A 21608-nucleotide genomic window follows, 5' to 3' on the forward strand; every position below is an offset into this window, starting at 1 on the left:
ACGTAAGGCCTGTTCATTGCGATCCAGCCATATTATAGCATCTTGGGCTGATTAAAAAAAGTGGGCTTGCCGATTGGCAGTAACCCTCAGCTTGGCGGGGTATAGCATAGCATAAGGTAGTTGTAGTGCGCGTAAGCGCCTCTTCACATCCGAGAAATTAGCCCGACGACGCTGCACCTCCGCAGAGAAATCCGGGTAGAAGGACACCCGGACTCCATCCACCTGGACGTTAGCCTTCTCCCTGGCGTGGCGCAGCACCGCCTCCCTGTCCCTATAGTGTAGTAAACGAGCCAAGATGGGCCTAGGGGGGGGGAACCAGGCTGTGGTGGGCGGCCAGGCGTGCGATGCGCTCTTTCTACCATAAAAAATGGGGGAAAGGCCTCCTTTCCGAAGACCTCTATCAGCCATCCTTCAACAAAGGTGGTGGGGTCCCGGCCCTCAGTCTTCTCTGGCAACCCCACTATGCACACGTTGTTCCGCCTTAAACGGTTTTCGATGTCATCAGCTCTGGTATTAGTGTCCCTGGCTAGCTGATCGGCAGCATGGGCCTCCCGAGCAACTGGGGGCAGCTTATCTTCAACCTCACTCACCCTGCTCTCCACAGCCGTCGTGCGCTCACGGATCTTTTGTAAATCCTGTCTTAGCAGGGATACATCTTCTCTCAATCCCCCAAACTGCTCTTTAAGGGTATTCACTGAGGCGATACAAACATGAACCGCCCTCAGTATCTCAGCCAGGGTCGGTTGCTCAGTGTCCTCTGCCTCTGCGTCTGCATCTGCTTGCAGGGTGAGAGACTGCTCCACTGTACCTGCCCGCTCTCCACTACTCCCCGCCTCTCCATCAGACTGCTCCTGTGAGGCCTGCACTGCCATAGGGGACTGTTCTGCGCCCCCCCCGCGTTCTGATCTTGGGGGCCCCCCAGCTTTTGGGTATAATAGGTCATATCCCTCAGGTAGTCCTTACCCTGCGCCTTTACAGCTCGTTTGCTGGTCCCCTCTTTGGACTTCTCAGTACCTCGTGGCGTGCGTTGAGCCAGGGCCGCGGCGGCCCCATCTTGGATTTCGAGCCCTGGGAAATCATCCTTTTTTTTAGCCATTCCGCGGGTGCAGAGAGCCGGCGGGTGAACCAGGAGGGTGACCGGGTTGGTAGCCAGCGGGAGAGCCGTTTGGAGCCGTCGGAACGCTGCTGGGAGAGGATCAATAGACTGTGCTGCGGAGGAGCTGTGAGACACACGTCTTCTCACATGCCGGTCTTGGCCACGCCCCCCCTTAATAGTTGATAACATGAGAATTATACTGACTGTTGTTTACATCAATTATTTCGGTAAATAAGAAAAATATCATTGGCATAATAATTTGGAACAGGGTGTAAAGGTGTCGGGATGAATATAAGATCTATGCCACTGCTATCCTTATTGGCAGAGGCTATAGGAAAAAAAGGCCTAATTTCATTAGTTTATAGTCAACTTATAATGAAGTTATTTTAGACAGCCCAGGTTGAAAGGGCTGGGAGATAGATCTGGTGGTCTTATCGGAGGAGGAATGGCAAAATATCCTGAAGAGGATATCCTGAAGGGCCCCGTTGGTATCTTTATCACCTACACAATGCTTATCCCAATTGTTTATTATATATAGGACATATAGGACCCCAGTAAAGTTATATAAGTGGAGGCCGAGGGAAACCCCGGTTTGCCCATGGTGTAAGCCACAGGTGTCAAACACAAGGCCCGCGGGCCGAATCCGGCCCTCCAGGCCATTTCATGTGGCCCTCGCACCTCTCCTGCAGCTGCAGAAGAGCTCCAGCCCTCCTCTGATCCTACACCAGACCCCTACTTTCTGCTTTCAAGCAATGCATCCAGCTTCTTCCCAGAAGCAGCATAAGGAAAGAGGGGTGCACTGTGATGTAAGGGAGAGTGGGGGACACAACTTCTGATGGTGGGGTGGCTCTTGACATCTAATGTAAGGGGAGGGGAATGCGCTGGACATCTAATCTTAGGCCCCGTACACACAAGGGGATATCCGCTGGAAACGGTCCTCCTCCGGATTTTGATCCAATGGCTTGTACACACCATCGGATCAAAATCCGCGGTGACGTGTCGCGCCGTCGCCGCGACGATGACGCGGCGACGTGCGCGTCGATGGAGGGTAACTACTTCCACACATGCGTCGAATCATTACAATGCATGCGAGAGAGGGAATCGGACGGATTGATCCGGTGAGTCTGTACAGACGACCAGATCAATCCGCTGGAAACGATTCAAGCGGATAGATTTCTTAGCATGCTAGGAAATTTCTATCCGCTTGAAATCGATCGGCCAGACGAATCTCCGCGGAAAAATATCCGCTAGGCCGTACAGACGACCGGATTTGTCCGCTGGAACTGATCCGCGGATCAATCCCAGGGGATAGATCCGGTCGTCTGTACAAGGCCTTACAGATACAACCGGCCCTTTTGAGGGCAATCATAATGCTGATGCGGCCCACCATGAAATTGAGTTTGACACCCCTAAAAAAGCAATCGCCGGCTGACCTGCTCCATATGTTGTGGAAATGCCCCAGACTGGTCAGATACTGGCGAGAGGTGGTGACCAGGCCCGGATTTCCCACAAGGCCACCGAGGCCAGGCCTTGAGGCGGCTGGGCGCCTCGGGGCGGCAGTGGCATGGAGTCCCCGGACGGCCTGATAAGGGCGGCAAGTTGCTTTCTGGAATCCGCTCGCTCCTTAAGTGATTGCGGCGATGTGTGCTGCTGTCCCCCCCCCCCACATACCTCTCTCTACTGGCTCTGTCTTCGGGACTCCGTCCTTTCCCAGGCTGCCGAGTCTGTCTCCTGTGACTGTCCCTGCCACCGATGTACACAATGAGAGGGGTGAGTTGTGACAGGAGTTCTAGCACAGTGCTGTTTTGGAGGTGACAGGGTCAATAAAGAGAGCCTGTCACCTCCAAATGCTATTACACAGGGAATTGTTTTCTCTTGTGTGATAACTTCATTGCCAAGTGAAAAAAAAAAATGATAAAAAAATAAGAAATAATTAAATTATTTAAAAAAAAAAGTAATTAAAAAGTAAAGCATAAGAAAAACAATATTAAAAATAATAAGAAAATTATACAGAAATAAAAAAAGTAAACGACAAGCTACAAAATAAAAACTATTAGAACTAACTGTGCCGCCCCTGCCATCCGGTTGCCATTCTCCGTTGATTTGGGGGGGGGGGGGTTCGGTTGGTGGAGAGGGGGGTGCATTGCGGGAACCTGGCCTTGGGGCGGCAGGGAGAGCAAATCCGGCCCTGGTGGTGACCAAAATTAATGGAGCCTATAGTACTCATATTGAAGTGGAACCAAAGACCTGTCTACTGGGTTACTTTAATGAATAGTTATATTCAAGGGAAACATTAATACCAATTGGTAGATTATTATTTCTAGCTCGCAAGCTAATTGCCAGAAAATGGATGTCTCCTAGTATACCAGTATTTGAGGAATGGCGTTCCCAAGTAAATGATACAATACTAATGGAACAACAGGTTTATCAGACTAGGGGCACACTAGATATATTAGCTAAGCTGTGGGGACCCTAGTGAATAAGCTCCAGGACTGGTTTTATTCTCCTTGGTCCCTTCTAGAACATCATAGAATGATCTATGAGGTAATAGATGGGTAAATAAAGGCCGGATACAACGCTTTAAACTGTATGGGAGGACTGATAGTGGTGGTCTTGGGAGGTGGAGGAGGGGGGTGAAGGTGTTTTTTTTTTAGTTTGCCCTTTTTATTGATAATTTGTACATTTTCTGAAATAAGAGATTGGGATTTAAAAAAATATATTTTTTGTAGAATTAGGCCCAGATTCTCGTAGGAGATACGCCGTCGTATCTTGGCACCTGATTCAAAGAATCAGATACGCCAGAATTTGTATAAGATACGACCAGCGTAAGTCTCCCACGCCGTCGTATCTTAACTGCATATTTACGCTGGCCGCTAGGGGCGTGTACGCTGATTTACACCTAGAAATATGTAAATCAGCTAGATACACCAATTCACAAACATACGCCCGGCCGACGCAGTACAGATACGCCGTTTACATTAGGCTTTTCCCAGTGTAAAGTTACCCCTGCTAAATGAGGCGCAGATGAGGCGTAGCAATGTTAAGTATGGACGTCGGAACAGCGTCGAATTTCTCACGTTTTACGTTGTTTGCATTGGCTTCGTTACGTTCACGTCGAAAGCATTGGCTTCTTGCGGGTTAATTTGGAACATGCGCACTCGGATACTTTCACGGACGGCACATGCGCTGTTCGTAAAAAGTGTAATTTACGTGGGGTCACATTAAATTTACATAACACACGCCCACATCTTCCACATTTGAATTAGGCGGGCTTACGCCGGCCTATTTACGCTACGCCGCCGCAACTTTGGTTTGAGAATACGGCACTTGCCTGACAAAGTTGCGGAGGCGTAACGTAAATAGGATATGTTACGCCCGCACAAAGATACGCGCTTCTACGTGAATCCGGGCCTTCGTGTTTTGTTTTGATGTAATGTTTGTATGTTGTAAAACTGTAAAAACTTGAATAAAAAGTTAAAGATTAAACAAAAAAAAAAATGTCAGCCCAATTTGGACATTTTCACTTGGGGGTGTACTCACTTTTGTTGGCAGCAGTTTAGACAATAATAGCTGTGTGTTAAAGTGGTTGTAAACCCTTTGAAAAAAAAAACCCCTGCAAAATAAGTGCATAATGAGCTAGTATGCATATCATACTAGCTCATTACGAATTGTGTATAGGAACGCCCAGTCCCGAAGACCATACCCGGAAGCGGCAGAGAAGATCGCTCTCCAAAACGGTAAGTACGGCTTCGATTTAAAAAAAACACCCGATTCCCCTTCACAAAATGAGCCTCAATCTAATGTTAAACATTTTGTTTAGGGTGAACTCCCGCTTTAAGTGGTTAAGTTATTTTGAGGGGACAGCAAATGTACACTGTTATACAAGCTGTACACTCACTACACAACATTGTAGCAAAGTGTCATTTCTTCAGTGTTGTCACATGAAAAGATAGAATAAAATATTTACAAAATGTGAGGGGTGTACTCACTTTTGTGAGATACTGTATATACATTTTTTTTTTCATATGGGGCAGACTTGATGGCCTTTTGGTTCTTTTTCGGCAACGCTCTTCTTACATATCGTGTGTGTCAGAGAGAGAACGGTACTATATATACAGTCGTGTTGTGGGCTCTGGGAACAAAGGACCTGAGATAACGGCACTCACATGCCGATGTTGCAGAACTGCATCCAGGCCTTGGGGTTTGTTTTACCTTCCGCCATGAGGGGATTACGGGGAAAACACGATACAATCCCCCTCTCAGTAAGTATAGTCCTGTGTACACAGGCCCGTGTTTATTCCTCATGGAAGTCTGTTCTCCCTCCTTCATGCTCCTAGTGGAAGTGAACAGCAGATGTCCTCCTCACCCCTCCTTATCCTATAGTAATAAATGGCTTCAAAATGAAAGTGAAAATAACACAAGATCCTTCCACACGACGCCCAAATCCCAGAAAATGTCCTCCGCTAAGGTGGCGTTCCTGATCCTTCTGTGGCAGACGTGTGAGTAGAATCTTTATTTGAACGGGGAAACTTTATATATTGTGTTTTCTATGGGTAGGGATCACTGAGCGTGTCGTGTAATGCTGTCTTCTGTAGAGATTGCTGTGTGTTGGGCCTTCTCTATTCAAACAAATGCTAATCATCAAGTTTCAACTGCTGGCTGGTCAAAATCGAAATAAATACAGATATATAATGGATAGATACTGTAGGGGGTCAGCGTCAGGTGCATCGTACGGGTTCATGTGCTGCAGAATAAATACACAGAGTATGACAAGTCTGATTCATTTCATTTCCCCCCCGGGTTATCTAAACAGGTTTCCCGGCTTTTCAGGTTCTGCAGAGCTAGAAGGACACGACCTGCCGTCACGACATGTAGAGTAGGGTGACCAGACATCCCCGGTTTCAGGGGACAGTCCCTGGATTGAGGACACTGTCCCCGGACCAAGTCTGTCCCCAGTTTTGTCCCCGGATTGGATTTGAACAGGGGCCGGGGCAATTTCTTCTTCTTTTTTATAATTGACAATTTTTATTGGGTCTCAACATGCACCATACAATGGTTTAAAACATAAACAAAAGAACAAAACAATACAAAAGTAAAAGGGAATTAACAGTCACCATCAGCTCTGGAAAGGACACGGAGGTCTACATAGTATAAAATTAACCACTTCCTTACTGGGCACGTATACCCCTTCCTGACCAGGTGAAATTTCAGCTTCTGTCACTGCGTCGCTTTAACTGACAATTGCGCGGTCGTGCGACGTGGCTCCCAAACAAAATTGCTGTCCTTTTTTCCCCACAAATAGAGCTTTCTTTTGGTGGTATTTGATCATCTCTGCGGTTTTTATTTTTTGCGCTATAAACAAAAAAAGAGCGAAAATATTTTTTACTTGTTACTATAATAAATAGCCCATTTTTTTTTTTTTTTTTTAAAAACATTTTTTTTCTCAGTCTAGGCTGATACGTATTCTTCGACATATTTTTGGTAAAAAAAAAATCGCAATAAGCGACTGGTTTGCGCAAAAGTTATAGCGCTTACAAAATAGGGGACAGAATTATTATACATTTCTATTATTATTTTTTTTTACTAGTAATGGCGGCGATCTGGGATTTTTATTGGGACTGCGACATTATGGCGGACACATCGGACACTTTTGACACATTTTTGGCGCCATTCACATTTATACTGCGATCAGTGCTATAAAAATGCACCGATTACTGTATAAATGTGACTGGCAGTGAAGGGGTTAACACCAGGGGGGGCATGGAAGGGGTTAAATGTATTCCCTGGGCGTGTTCTAACTGTGTGGGGGGAGGGGGGTGACTGGGGGAGGTGACCGATCTGTGTCCCTATGTACAAGGGACACAGATCGGTCTCCTCTCTCCCCTGACAGGACATGGATCTCTGTGTTTACACACAGAGATCCATGTCCTTGTCCCTGTAACCGCCGATTGCGAGTGCCTGGCAGACATCGCGGCCGCCAGGCACGCGCATCGGTATCTCAGGAATGCGGCGGGCACACGCGCGCCGCCGGTGGCGCTCGCGCGCCCTCTAGTGGCCTGGAAGAGCAGAGGACGCATATATGCGTCCTGTCAGAGATTTAGAACCACCCTGCGGCCGCACATATTCGTACGGCCGTCGGGAAGTGGTTAACATACAGACCACAGACAGGAATCAACTAGGGAAAGCACTGCGTATCAGACCGAGGTAGGGCTGAAGTAATTATAGCGCAGGCTTCTCTCAAAAAACAGAGCATTGGTGAGGTCTGCGATTAATGTTTGCGTGTCCCGCTATTCCAAAGGGGAGGAAGAGAAGAAAAAAAAGGGGGGGGGGAAGAGAAGAGCAAAAGAAAAGTAATAACACAAAGAAAGAAAGAGAGGAAAGAAGGGGGGAGAGGATAAGGCAAGGGAAGGGCATAAGAAAGACCCAAGCAGAAGGGCGCGTCCCTCCCGGGCTCCAAGCGGACGGGGCAATTTCAAAGACAGTGGCCCGGATTCTCAGAGGACTGACGGCGCAGCGCCATGTACGCCGTCGTAAGTCCTAATCCGAGCCATCGTATCTATGCGCCTGATTCTTAGAATCAGTTATGCATAGATATCCATTAGATCTTACGCCGTCGGATCGTAACTGCAATTTTCCGCTGGCCGCTAGGGGCGTGTAAGCTGATTTACGCGTCAAAATATGTAAATTAGCTACATACGCGAATTCCCGAACGTACGCACGGCCGACGCAGTAAATTTACGCCGTTTACGTTAGGCTTTTCCCAACGTAATGTTGCCCCTGCTATATGGTGGCGTCGTTCCCGCGTCAAAATTTGAAAAAGTTACGTCGTTTGCGTAAGTCGTCCGTGAATGGGGCTGGACATCATTTACGTTCACGTCGAAACCAATGACGTCCTTGCGGCGTACTTTGGAGCAATGCACACTGGGAAATTCCACGGACGGCGCATGCGCCGTTCGGGAAAAACGTCAATCACGTCGGGTCACAGTAGATTTACATAAAACACGCCCCCCTGATCCAAATTTGAATTAGGCGGTCTTACGCCGGCCGATTTACGCTACGCCGCCGCAACTTACGGAGCAAGTGCTTTGAGAATACAGCACTTGCCCGTCTAAGTTGGGGAGGCCTGCCTACTCCCAACTCCTGCAGTCCGGCTCCTCTCTCAAGTACACGCATAAAAAATACACTTTAAAAAAAACATATAAAAAAAAAAAAAAAAGTTGGGGAGGCGTAACGTAAATCGGATACGTTACGCCCGGGCAAAGATACGCAAATGTACCTGAATCTGGCCCAGTCAGTACAAAATTAATAAAAAAAAATCTGAATTGCACACCCTGATCCTCGGCTCCTACTAGCTTAGGGGGGGTCTATTTTTTTCCATTATCTGAGCCCCTTTCTGGTGATCATGTGAGGGAAAATTCTTCAGGTTCGTGTGCATGCCCATTCAGCTCTGCTCTCATGTTCTTCTGCCTTGGCTCAAATCCTGGCCAGCCACCTGCCTGCCTACCTCCTTGCCTTCCCTGGCGGAGTGATCTTCCTCCGCTCCCCACCCAGTAATAGCCGGGGCCCGGGGAGTAAAACTTGAGAGGCTCCGAGGTGGGCGGCGGCGGCAGCGGCGACGACAGGCAGTGAGTCACTGACTGCCGACATTAGTAGTGAAAAAATAAATATGTCCCCGGATTTCATATTATAAATCTGGTCACCTTAATGTAGGGGGTTGTAGTCCCTCTGCAGTTTTAAAAAAGTAGCCCTGTGTTTTTTAAACTTTCCTAAAGTGCAACCAAAGGCTCCTCCAATGGGGGTCACACAGGCTTTGATCCCATTATTTGATCCATGCGCCATGCCAATCGAAATGATCAGATCAGCAATCGTGTAAACCCAGCCTTACTCAGGGCTTTGTGCAGGAGCTCACCCCTTCTGAGTTCCCCCTTGTCTCTGCACCCCTACCAACCTGCGAGCACCGTCTGGTTTCAACCCCTACCCACCTCCCAGTACCGCCCCTTTTAGAGAATACATTACCAAGTATCAGGGCTGGACTGGGACAAAAATTCGGCCCTGGACTTCATCCAGACTGGCCCACTTTTACAGGTCTCTCCCATGGCGGCTGGACAAATCACTGCGTTCTTGACGGTCGGAATTTGGTGTGAGGCCTCGTACACACGACCGAGAATCTCGATGTAAATGAAACGTCGTTTTCCTCGACGAGTTTCTTGTCAGGCTTGTGGAGAATCTTGTCAAGCTTTCTTTGCGTACACACTGTCAAGACAAAATCTCGTCGTTCTCAAACGCGGTGACGCACAACACGTACAACGGCACTTTAAAAGGGAAAGTTCTATTCCACTAGCACAACCCTTGGGGCTGCTTTTGCTAATCTCATGTTACTGCGTGTAAAGTAAAAGTTTGGTGAGAGACGATTCGCGCTTTTCAGTCTGTTACAGCGTGAAAAATGTGCTATCTCCATTATGAACGCTACTTTTACCGAAGGTGCGCTCCTGTCTCATACTTTATTCTGAGCATGCGCGGGTTTCTAAGCATACACACGAACGTGTTTCTCGTCGCATACCAGCCCGCCGAGGAAATTGAGACTGCCAACGAGAAAAAACAGAACTTGTTCTCTTTTTTTTCTCGTCGAGATCCACGACAATTTTCTCGACGAAAAACATACACACGACCGTTTTCCGTTTTCAAAAAAGCTCTCCCAGCATTTTTCTTGATGGATTTTGTCGAGGAAAACGGTTGTGTGTACGAGGTCTGACAGTGTGTATGCAAGACAGCTTGAACAGAATTCCATCGGAAAAATTGAATCGGGGTTTATCCCGAAGGAAAATCCTACTGTGTGTACAAGGCATTAGGGTAAAACAAATTTAAATGCCTAAGGGCTCTTTCACACTGAGCGCCCGTTCAGGTCCGTCTGTCAGTTTTTTTTGCGGACCTGAACGGGCGTTCCGTGCTCCTCTTTGGAGCCGCGGATATCAGTGGTGACATGCCCGCTGACATCCGACCCGCTCCGACCCGCCAAAGTGTGACAGAGGAAAAAACTACTTTTCCATCCGTCTGGCGGATCGGATCGGGTGAACACGGACATACGGTCCGTGTTCATCTGATCCCCCCATAGGGGAGAGCGGAGAAAAGACAGGGCGGTCCCTTCACAGTGTGTGGGGACCGCCCTGTCATCCGCCGGCTCAGCGGGGATCAACGGAGCGATCCCTGCTGAGCAAGTGAAGGTGCACGGGGCGGATCATTACTGATCCGCCCAGTGTGAAATAGGCCTAAGCCCAATTTTGGCATTTTGACATGTGTTAATAAAACCGTAGATATCATCAACTACTTTGTGCATCCAGGTGGATTATACCGCATTTTTTTCTGAGACAATTGGGCTTATATTTGTTGGTAAATGGTAATGGATAGCTCCTGATTTTTTTTTTTATCAAAGGAAAACTGGCTCAAAATAGTAAAAAAAAAAAAAATCATATTAACTCTAATGCCGCGTACACACAGTCGTTTTTCGGCATGAAAAAAAATGACATTTTTAAAAACGTCATTTAAAATCATCGTGTGTGGGCTTAAGATCGTTTTTCGGTTTCTGAAAAACGACAAAATAAAAATTCGAACATGCTGCATTTTTTAATGTCGTTTTTTAAAATGTCGTTTTTCGGGTTGTAAAAAATGATCGTGTGTGGGCAAAAACGACGTTTTAAACCCGCGCATGCCCAGAAGCAATTTATGAGACGGAAGCGCTCGTTCTGGTAAAACTAGCGTTCATAATGGAGTAAGCACATTCATCACGCTGTAACAGACAGCAAAGCGCGAATCGTCTTTTACTAACACGGAATCAGCTAACAGCAGCCCAAAGGCGAATGGTACGACGGCACTTTTAAAGGTAATTTAAATTTTTTAAAGGTAAATTTTTATTTTGAAATTTTTGTACATACAAAACAGACAATACAACAAACACACATCCTAGGCGAACATCGCCCGGTACATCATTTTACAAAACTTTGGTAGCTGGTACACATTGAGCATTTTCATAAAAACGCACAGAGAAAGGTGGGAGAAAAACAACAGAATCGTTAATTTACTCACTTAGATCTATTCAACGGGCAGAGGTATCAGTCAAAGTTCAAGGAGCAGGAGGTATGGTGATCTCGGAATCAACCCAAGAGCCCCAGACCTTCAAGAATTTTTTTGGACACCCTCTGGCCTCATATGTCATCTTATACAGCGGTATAGCACGATTGATGGTGGTGAGCCAAAAGGTAATGGTAGGTAAGGATGGAGACTTCCAGTGGAAGGTTATAGACTTCTTAGCATAGAACAGTACTATCCGCAGGAAGGTTTGCATATTCTTAGATATAGTCTCGTCATCAATGTGGCCCAGTAAACACCTCAGAGGATTACATATATTGGGTATCTCAGTCAGCGAGCTAATGAAGGCCGTGACCTCCGACCAGAACTTCCTAATCGGAGCACACTCCCACATCATATGAAAGAACGTGCCATCGGCCGCGCCGCATCGGGAGCATAGCGCTGAGGGGATTCTGCTGAGTTTGAACAGTAAGCATGGTGTGAAGTAGGATCTATATAACAGTTTGGTCTGTATTACCTTGTCACGGGACGAAATGACAGAAGGGACCTGGAGGGGCAATACCTCCTGCCAGATCTCCTCCGTCAGTTCAGGACGACGGCACTTTAGAGTGCCGTCGTACTTATTTATGCTACGCCGCCGTAAGTTATAGAGGCAAGTGCTGTATTCACAAAAAATCTTAATTTATTGATTTTGTGTGGCCTAAAATGTATCTCAAAGCGTTGTGTTAATATTGTGTAACATAAAATTTTTTGGAACTACCGCTATTTTATTCTCTGGGATTTTTAGAAAATATATAATTGTTTGGTGGTTTGTGTAATCTTCAGGCCTAAAATATTTTTTTTATCAAAATGTGCAAAAAAAAAGAAAGAAATTCAAAAACAGCTCTGACAGCGAAAGGGTTAATACTTGTTTACCAATCATGCAGATCTGTTGTCTCTCTGCATGAGAAAAGAGGAAACGGAGCACAGCAGACAGTAGTATCATTGTGGGTCGCTGTTGTGGTTACATTGCGGTCACATTGCGGTTACATTGCGGTCACATTGCGGTTACATTGCGGTCACATTGCGGTTACATTGCGGTCACATTGCGGTCACATTGTGGGTCGCTGTTGTGGTCACCATTGCTGGTCATTCATGGAGATGACAGTCAGAAATGATTCCTGATCTTCTCTCCAGGATTCAAAGCTGTAGCTGGATTTTATCACAGAGCATGACGATTAATTATAAACAGGAAACGTTTGTTACAGAATCTTTTCCTGTTTCCCTGTGATGACCATGACTGGCTGCGCACAGCGATTATATAACTGGTAGCTGGACAGTGTTCTAGGGCAGTGGTCTCCTAACTGCAGCCCAGTGGCTGGAAGCCGCCCTTTGCTTGTCTTTATTCAGCCTTTGAGGCACTATTACATTCACTGGCACCAACAATGGGGCATGTTCCGTCACTGACACCAACAAAGATGGGGCACTATCCCTCCCACTGACACCAACAATAAGGCATAATTTCTGTCACTGACACCAACAATGGGGCATGATTCCTATCACTGACACCGACAATTGGGCATAATTCCTCTCATTGGCACCAACATAGATGGGGCACTATCCCTCCCATTGACACCAATAATGAGGCCCTATTCCTCCCACTGACACCAACAAAGAAGCACAGCTCCTCCCACTGACACCAACAATGGGGCACAATTCCTCCTACTGGCATCAACAACGGAGCACTATTTTTGCCACTGGGGCACTGTTCCTGCCACTGACCCCAACGATGGGGAACAATTGTTACCACTGACACCAACGTTGGGGATTGACAAACTCATTATATACTCCTGGAGCAAAAATTGAATAACATGTAATATAATTTCTGGTATTAAGGTAGGCACATGCACTACAGACACAGATTTAGCCGCTGTGATATATAAAGGGCCAAATTCTGGTACATTTACAGCGGCGTAACGTATCGCATTTACGTTACACCGCCGCAAGTTTTACGGGCAAGTGCTTGATTCACAAAGCACTTGCCTTTAAAGTTGCGGCGGTGTAACGTAAATCCCCCTGGCGCAAGTCCGCCTAATTCAAATGATCCGGGTAGGGGGCGTGGATCATTTAAATTAGGCGCGTTCCTGCGCCGAACGTACTGCCCATGCTCCGTTTTAAAATTTCCTGCCGTGCTTTGCGCGAAATCACGTCGCACCGACGTAAATTTTTTAACGTCGACGTGAGTTACATCCTTTCCTATTCACGAACGACTTACAAAAAAATAATTAAAAATTCGACGCCGGAACGACGGCCATACTTTAACATGGCCGGAAAAAGCTAATTTGCATACCCGACGTGGAAAACGACGCAAACTCCACCCAGCGGGCGCCGAAGTATTACACCTACGATCCAAAGGCGTACGAAGCTGTATGCCTGTCGGATCGAAGCCAAAAGCTGTCGTATCTTGGTTTGAGGATTCAAACTAAAGATACGACGCGGCAAATTTGAAAGTACGCCGGAGTATCAGTAGATACGAACGTACGTGCGCCCGACGCAGGCTCCGCGATGTGCGCGTAAGTTGTACGTCCGCCGTAAAGTTATGCCCCATAAAGGAGGTGTAACTCAGCAGCAGACATGCAAAGGTCTGCACCAGGGAACACAAGCCCGCGTATTTTACGGAGTTTACGTTGGACGTGTGTGTGGCTGGGCGTAGGTTACGTTAACGCCGTAGGCAGTGATCCGGCGTATTTTTGGCAGTTGTTCCGACGTGGTTATGAGCATGCGCAGAGGGATGCGTCCTCGTCTCAGCGCATGCGCAGTTGGTGATACGTATCTGTCTGGCGCTCGGCCCATCATTTGCATGTGTCACGCCCACTTCCACCTACGCCGACTTACGCCTTCGAAACCCAGCGCAGTTTTGGGAGCACTGGCTTTGTGAATTCCATGCTTGCCTCTCTGCGGTGCGTCGGCGTAGCGTATATTATTTGCGCTACGGCGGCGTAATGCGCCCGCTCTCTGTGAATCTGGGGCATTGTGTTTTTTTTTTTCAAACTGGTCGCTCTTCTTTTGTTTATAGCGCAAAAAATAAAAACCGCAGAGGTGATCAAATACCACCAAAAGAATGCTCTATTTGTGGGGGGGGGGGGGGGAAATAATTTGTGTACAGAGTTGCATGATCGCGCAATTGTCATTCAAAGTGTGAGAGCGCCGAAAACTGAAAATTGGCCTGGGGCAGGAAGGGGGTGAAAATGCCCGGTATTGAAGTGGTTAAAAAAGTCACCAAGTCAAGTGAAATAACACAAAAAAGAAAATAATATACCGAACCGTCTCATTACTGGTATTGGCCCGTATAGTTGGCAGAAGGCAATATTTTTTGCTGTAGTACTAGTTGATGTGAGTTTCTTGTTTTTCTATGTTCAGCTGCCCTCTTGACTGTGCTTAGTGTTTGCTTATCTGGCTCGCAGCCTATAGTAGTGCTTTAGGAGGAGATAGAAAAGGTGATCATGCAGAAATCTAGTCAAAGGTCACACAGATTGTAGTGTACGTTCCAACATGAGAGCAATTTCCATATCAAATGACCTCTACTCCATAACGGCTCCTGATCCCTCCTGTATTCATTTGTATTGTACTGTACTGTGCGCCCCGAATGTTATAAAGCGCTGTGCAAACTGTTGGCGCTATATAAATCCTGTATAATAATAATAATAATGATAATAATAATAACAGCCAATCACACGGAAGTTTGCTGAATTCAAACTGGCTGTCAAGATTCACTTGTCTGTACAATTTTGCAGCGATTTGCATTTTTTTATGCTTTTTTTTTTGGCAATTTCTTTGTAAAAAAATACAAATTGCAGCAAAATCATGATAAAAAGACAGTAAAAACGCACTGCATGCTTTTCTGCAGCTTCTTCATTAAAGGAGTTGTAAATAAAAAAATTTTTTTTGCTGAAATGACTGTTTACAGGGTTTAAAAACTATTAAAAATAGATAAAAATCAATCATATAATGTACCTGTAGTTTGCATGTTGTTTCCTGCTTCTGTGATGTACAAAGCCACAGAGCCAATACAGGGCAGTGATGGTTTGGAAAACAAAACTGATTGGTGCTGAGGGGTTTTAGACACACAGTAATCACACCTCCTTGATTAGTGACCACAGAGAGAAAGCTCCCAGTACTGTGGTCATCAGGAAACAGACAACCAGGAAGTGTGGAGATCAGAGAAGAATTACAGCAACTTGAGAGCAAAAACCAAAACAATGAGGACATGAAAACAGCACTGCATTAAGGTAAAGTAAGCTATTAAGATAACAAAAAAAATTCCTTTACAAACCCTTTAACCACTTCCCGCCTGACGGCCGTCATATGACGTCCTTGACTGAGCGGGGATATCTGAATGATGGGTGCAGCTACAGGCATCATTCAGATATCATCGTTTTTTAGCCAGGGATTCCCTAAACCATTAGAACGATCATAGCGGCTCCTCCGCCGCTTGATCGTTCTTACGGGAGGTGAGAGGGGACGTCCCCCTCCCGCTGCCCTCCGATGCTTCTACCGACTCACCGCTGCGATCGGTAAATCTGAGAACGGATCCGACAGCCCCGGATGTTGACCATAGAGATTTCCGGCAGACCAGATGGCCGCCGGAGTCTTTATGATCGTCGGACGTCACGCCCCGGCCTCTGCATTCGTTTTTCAGGCTTCCCAGCCTAAAGGTGAGATGTGGGCAGGGGCGGACTGACAACTCATGGGGCCCCCGGGCAATAGAAGATTATGGGGCCCCCGGGCTTACAGATGGCCACCACGCCAGGTGGCAGTGCAGAGGTGGGGGGCAGCTAAAATCTCGGGATTTTCACATCAAAAGCATGTCGGTTTCAGACATATGAGGGACAGATTGTAAACACATTTTTACATACTGTACCTGGTTTTACTGAGCCTGGCAACCCTGATGGGGCCCCCTAGTGGCATGGGGCCCTCGGTCAGTGCCCGAGGGCCTCAATGGTCAGTCCGCCCCTGGATGTGGGGTCTTATTGACCTCATATCTCACTGTGAGGCCAGGTTCACACCACCGCCGCATGCGGCTCACAGCAGGTGTCCGGTGCGTGCTGGTTCACCGAACCTGAAACGCACCAAATAAGGCACGCGTTTTTCCGGCACACCGCACCGGACCCGCTGTGGAGATATGTGAACCGGCTCCATAGAGAGCCAGTCACATTCTCCTGCTATGCGAATTGAATGCGGATAAACGCACATTTAATTCACATAGGTGTGAACCCGGCCTAAAGAGGACCTGTCATGTCATATTCCTATTACAAGGGATGATTAAATTTCTTGTAATAGGAATAAAAGTGACCAAAATATATATATATATATATATATATATATATATATATATATATATATATATATATATATATATATATTTTTTTTTTTTTTTTTTAAGAGCCTCAAACTAAAAAAAAAATTAAGTAAAATTAACATAAAAAAAAGGTAAAAAAAATAAAAACTTCAGTGTTGTCACATGAAAAGATAGAATAAAACATTCACAAAAATGTGAGGGTTGTACTCACTTTTGGGAGATACTGTATAAGAGCATGTCAGTAGACCGAATATGTGTATGACATTTCCATATCAAATGACCTCTACTCAATAACAGCCTCTGATCCCTCCTGTATTGAATTGTATTGTAACTGTACTGCCCTTGTGTTATAAAGCGCTGTGCAAACTGTTGGCGTCATATAAATCCTGTATAATAATAATATTAATAATATTAATGATAATAATAATAACAGCCAATCACACGGCAGTTTGCTGAATTCAAACTGTCTGTAAAGATTCACTTGTCCTTGGCCCCGTCATATAGAGCAAGTCCTAGTTTTTGTTATCTTTTTCACGACTTATCTGTACAATAAAAGAATAGAGAACATAAACAATGGAACCTGTGCTCTTCTATGATAAAATACATATCATAAATCACCATAGTGAATAAACAAATAAACCTTCACTTTAATTATAAAATATATATATAGTGTGTCTGCATGCGGGTGGAGAGGAACCTTTTCTATACTCACTGAGGACGTTATTCACGTGTGGGATTTATACATGGACTTCACAATTTTTATATATATATATTTTTTTATTTATATATTTATTTTTTATTTAGGGGCGGCTCGCTGAGAGGCTGAGACTGATATCAGTCCAGGCAGCTGGCGGATCCGGAGTCGGGATGACACGGAGCCTGGACTGATATCAGTGACGTCAGCAGAGAGCGGACTTCAGCTCACTCTCCACTGAAAACGCTGGCTGGTACTGCTGGCGGGTACTGGTACTGCTGGTGGGTACTGCTGACTGGTACTGCTGGCTAGTACTGCTGGTGGGTACTGCTGACTGGTACTGCTGGCTAGTACTGCTGGTGGGCACTGGTACTGCTGGATGGTACTGGCACTGCTGGCTAGTACTGCTGGTGGGTACTGCTGACTGGTACTGCTGGCTAGTACTGCTGGTGGGCACTGGTACTGCTGGATGGTACTGGCACTGCTGGCTAGTACTGCTAACTGGTACTGGTACTGTTGGTTGGTACTGTTGTCTGGTGGCTGATACTGGTACTGGTGGCTGAAACTGATACTAGTGGCTGCTGTCCCAGATTGCAGGTTCCTGTGTCCCGACCCGCCATCCCCGAGCATAATTGTGACAGAAGCATGCAGCTCCAGTAGAGAGCCGATGCTTCCTGTCACAGGCAGAGTACATTTGGTATCACTCCGCCTGTAAAGGAGCCGGAGCTATACAGGAAGCATCGGCTCTGCTTTCTCTAGCGGCAGCTCCGTTCTTCTCACTAATGCTCGGAGATGGCGGGTCGGAAACCCGCGATCTGGGCTTGCCGACCCGCCATCTCAGAGCAAGACACGGCAGGCCACATCGGAGGGCTCCGTAGGGCCACATGTGGCCCACGGGCCAGCGGTTGGGCACCCCTGCCCTGCATGATCTCACACAGCTGACATATAGCTATAAGGTTCAAGGCACAGGATGTGTTCTACTGTTTTTGAGGCAAAAAGGTTGATTTGTAAGGGTATTACTGCAATTAACATTTCTACTCCCTTTAACCACTTGAGACCCGCGCTATTGACAAAAGACGTCAACAGCGCGGCTCTCAGGTGCCAACTGGACGTCTTTGGACGTCATTTGAAGTGCATTACCTGCGCGCGCCTCTGGGGGGCGTGCAGCGGGTAAACACTGTCCCGGCGCATCGCTGGGAAGCCGATGCATGTACCTGGCGGCCGCGATGTCTGCCGGGTACACGCGATCGTCGGTAAGACAGCGGGGACGTGGAGCTCTGTGTGTAATGATGAGGTGTAAACACAGAGCTCCACGTGCTGTCAGAGGAGAGGAGACCGATCTGTGTCTCTTGTACATAGGGACACAGCATCGGTCACCTCCCCCAGTCACCCCCCTCCCCCCACACAGTTAGAACACACCTAGGATACACATTTAACCCCTTCCTCACCCCTTAGTGTTAACCCCTTCCCTGCCAGTCACATTTATACAGTAATTAGTGCATTTTTATAGCACTGATCGCTGTATAAATGTGAATGGTCCCAAATTTGTGTCAAAAGTGTCCGATACGTCCGTCGCAATATCGCAGTCCCAATAAAAATCGCAGATCGCCGCCATTACTAGTAAAAAACAAATCATAATTCTGTCTATTACGTTTGCGCAAACCAGTCGCTTATTGCGATTTTTTTTTTTTTTTTACAAAAATACGTCGAAAAATACGTATCGGCCTTAACTGAGAAAAAAAATATTAAAAAAAAAAAAAAAAATTGGGATATTTATTATAGCAACAACTAAAAAAATATATATATTTTTTAAATTGTCGCTCTTTTTTTGTTTATAGCGCAAAAAATAAAAACCGCAGAGGTGATCAAATACCACCAAAAGAAAGCTCTATTTGTGGGAAAAAAAGGACATCAATTTTGTTTGGGAGCCACGTCGCACGACCGCGCAAATGTCAGTTAAAGCGACGCAGTGCCGGAAGCTGAAATTTCGCCTGGGCACGAAGGGGGTTTATGTGCCCAGTAAGCAAGTGGTTAATATAGCAAATCTTCCCTTTTTGAGTTCGGGTCACTTCAAAGGGACAACATTCCTGTAAAGCCACACCGCTGAAAAATGCTTTAGCCATAAGTAATGTTTGGTAACCAATACGATCTAAATACCCTTTTGTACATATAATTCTTTCTTTCAGCCTTTCTTCACAATGAAGCCGCCTTGGTGGTTTTCGCTCCATCATCACACAGAGTCCAGCTGGGAGAGAACTTCGTACTGCCGTGTTCCTTCAAAGTGGATGACCCTTCAATAAATCTTCAGTACCTCGCTATTTTGTGGCTTTTCCGGGGCAATGAGGTTCTGAGGATTGACAACAAGGGGACAACATCCCAATCGAGAATGTTTATCAATCAACATGGCATCACCAAAGGGAATGCTAATATGGAAATTAAAAACGTCACCATCTCCGACATTGGAAAATATAGATGTATGGTAATCTACAGTCCACAGAAGGAATTCAAGGATATAGACCTCAATGTTTATGGCAAGTATTATATACAAATATGTATTACTAAATATTAAAGGGGTTGTAAAGGTAAAACATTTTTTCCTTAAATAGCTTCCTTTCCCTTAGTGCAGTCCTCCTTCACTTACCTCATCCTTCCATTTTGCTTTTAAATGTCCTTATTTCTTCTGAGAAATCCTCACTTCCTGTTCTTCTGTCTGTAACTCCACACAGTAATGTGAGGCTTTCTCCCTGGTGTGGAGTGTCGTGCTCGCCCCCTCCCTTGGACTACTGGAGAGTCAGAACACTCTCTACTTTGCAGATAGAGAAAGGAGCTGTGTGTTAGTGGGCGTCCTGACACTCCTGCTCGCCCCCTCAGGAGACTTTCTCCACACCAGGGAGAAAGCCTTGCATTACTGTGTGGAGTTACAGACAGAAGAACAGGAAGTGAGGATTTCTCAGAAGAAATAAGGACATTTAAAAGTAAAATGGAAGGATGAGGTAAGTGAAGGAGGATTGCACTAAGGGAAAGGAAGCTATTTAGGAAAACATTTTTTACATTTACAACCCCTTTAAGGTAAACATTACCATATTACCATATATATCATAAGTTATTATACATTCTAGAGCTCCACGATTCTGGCTAAAATGAGAATCACCATTTTTTTGCTTAGAAAATAGATCTCGATTCTCTCACGATTCTCGTGGCATAACATCATCTTTCACATTAAAACAAAAAAAAATAAAAAATTGGGCTAACTTTACTGTTTAGTTTTATTCTCTTTTTTTTATTCATTGAAGTGTTTTTTCCCCCAAAAAATGCATTTGAAAGACCGCTGGGCAAATTCAGTGCGACTAAAATATTGAAGCAATTTCCATTGTATCCCCTAGGGTCTCTGCTAAAATATATATAATGTTTGGGGGTTCCAAGTAATTTTCTATAAAAAAATATTGATTTTAACTTAAAGCGGAGGTTCCGCCAAATTTTTTTTTTTTTAAAGCCAGCAGCTACAAATACGGCAGCTGCTGACTTTTAAAAAATGGACACTTACCTGTCCAGCGCGCCCGCGATGTCGTCAGCCGAGGACAAGCAATCGCTGAGAGAGAGAGAATCAGGAAGTGAAGCATTGCGGCTTCACTGCCCGGTTCCCTACTGTGAATGCACGAGTAGCGCGCCGCGCCGTCACTGGTCCCCGCTCACTCCTGGGAACAGTGTGTTTCCCAGAAGACAGCTGGGTCTGCGGGTAGGAGCGTGTCTGCCACAAGTGCCTGCTTCCGGAAGTGGGTGCAAATACCTGTCTTAGACAGGTATCTGCACCCCATCTCCCCTTAAAGGTGCCAAATGTGACACCGGAGGGGGGGAGGGTTCCGAAAAGCGGAAGCTCCATTTTTGGGTGGAACTCCGCTTTAAGAAACAAGTGTCAGAAAAAGATTTGGACTTTAAGTGGTTAAACTTCCTACATTTACACACAGGTTTGCTCTAAGAAGGAAGTTATTTACAATGTTTCATCTTATTAAAAACTGATTTTTTCTTTACACAAACAAGTTTATCCCTTTGATCTAAGAAAGAAGCATTAGTTACAATGTTTCCTGTTAAGAACTTGGCAGACTGCCCAGATATTTTCTTTTGACAGCTGAGTAAGCAGATAATGGGCCAGATTCACAGTCAGCTTACGCCGACGTATCTGTTGATACGCTGCGTAAGTTCTGTGATGCGCCGTCGTATTTATGCGCCGTATTCAGGGAACAGGATACGCCTGAATTTTGCCAAGATACGACCGACGTAAGTCTCCTACGCCGTTGTATATTGGGTGCATATTTACGCTGGCCGCTAGGGGCGCTTCCGTTGATTTACTTGTCGAATATGTAAATGAGCTAGATACACCGATTCACGAACGTACTTAC

At 45.9% G+C, this 21608-nt stretch overlaps 1 protein-coding gene across 1 annotated transcript in view; it reads left to right on the forward strand.

The window, feature by feature from the left end:
• Positions 1 to 5264: 5264 nt before the first annotated feature.
• Positions 5265 to 21608, forward strand: part of LOC120943117 — a 57103-nt gene continuing 40759 nt past the window's right edge. The window contains exons 1-2 of the mRNA XM_040356238.1: positions 5265 to 5595; positions 19398 to 19742. Coding sequence (XP_040212172.1) covers positions 5400 to 5595; positions 19398 to 19742 — 541 coding nt within the window. The 5' untranslated portion in view covers positions 5265 to 5399. The remainder of the gene's footprint in view (positions 5596 to 19397; positions 19743 to 21608) is intronic.

This window comes from Rana temporaria, chromosome 6, assembly GCF_905171775.1.
Source record: "Rana temporaria chromosome 6, aRanTem1.1, whole genome shotgun sequence".
Taxonomy (NCBI): Eukaryota; Metazoa; Chordata; class Amphibia; order Anura; family Ranidae; genus Rana; species Rana temporaria.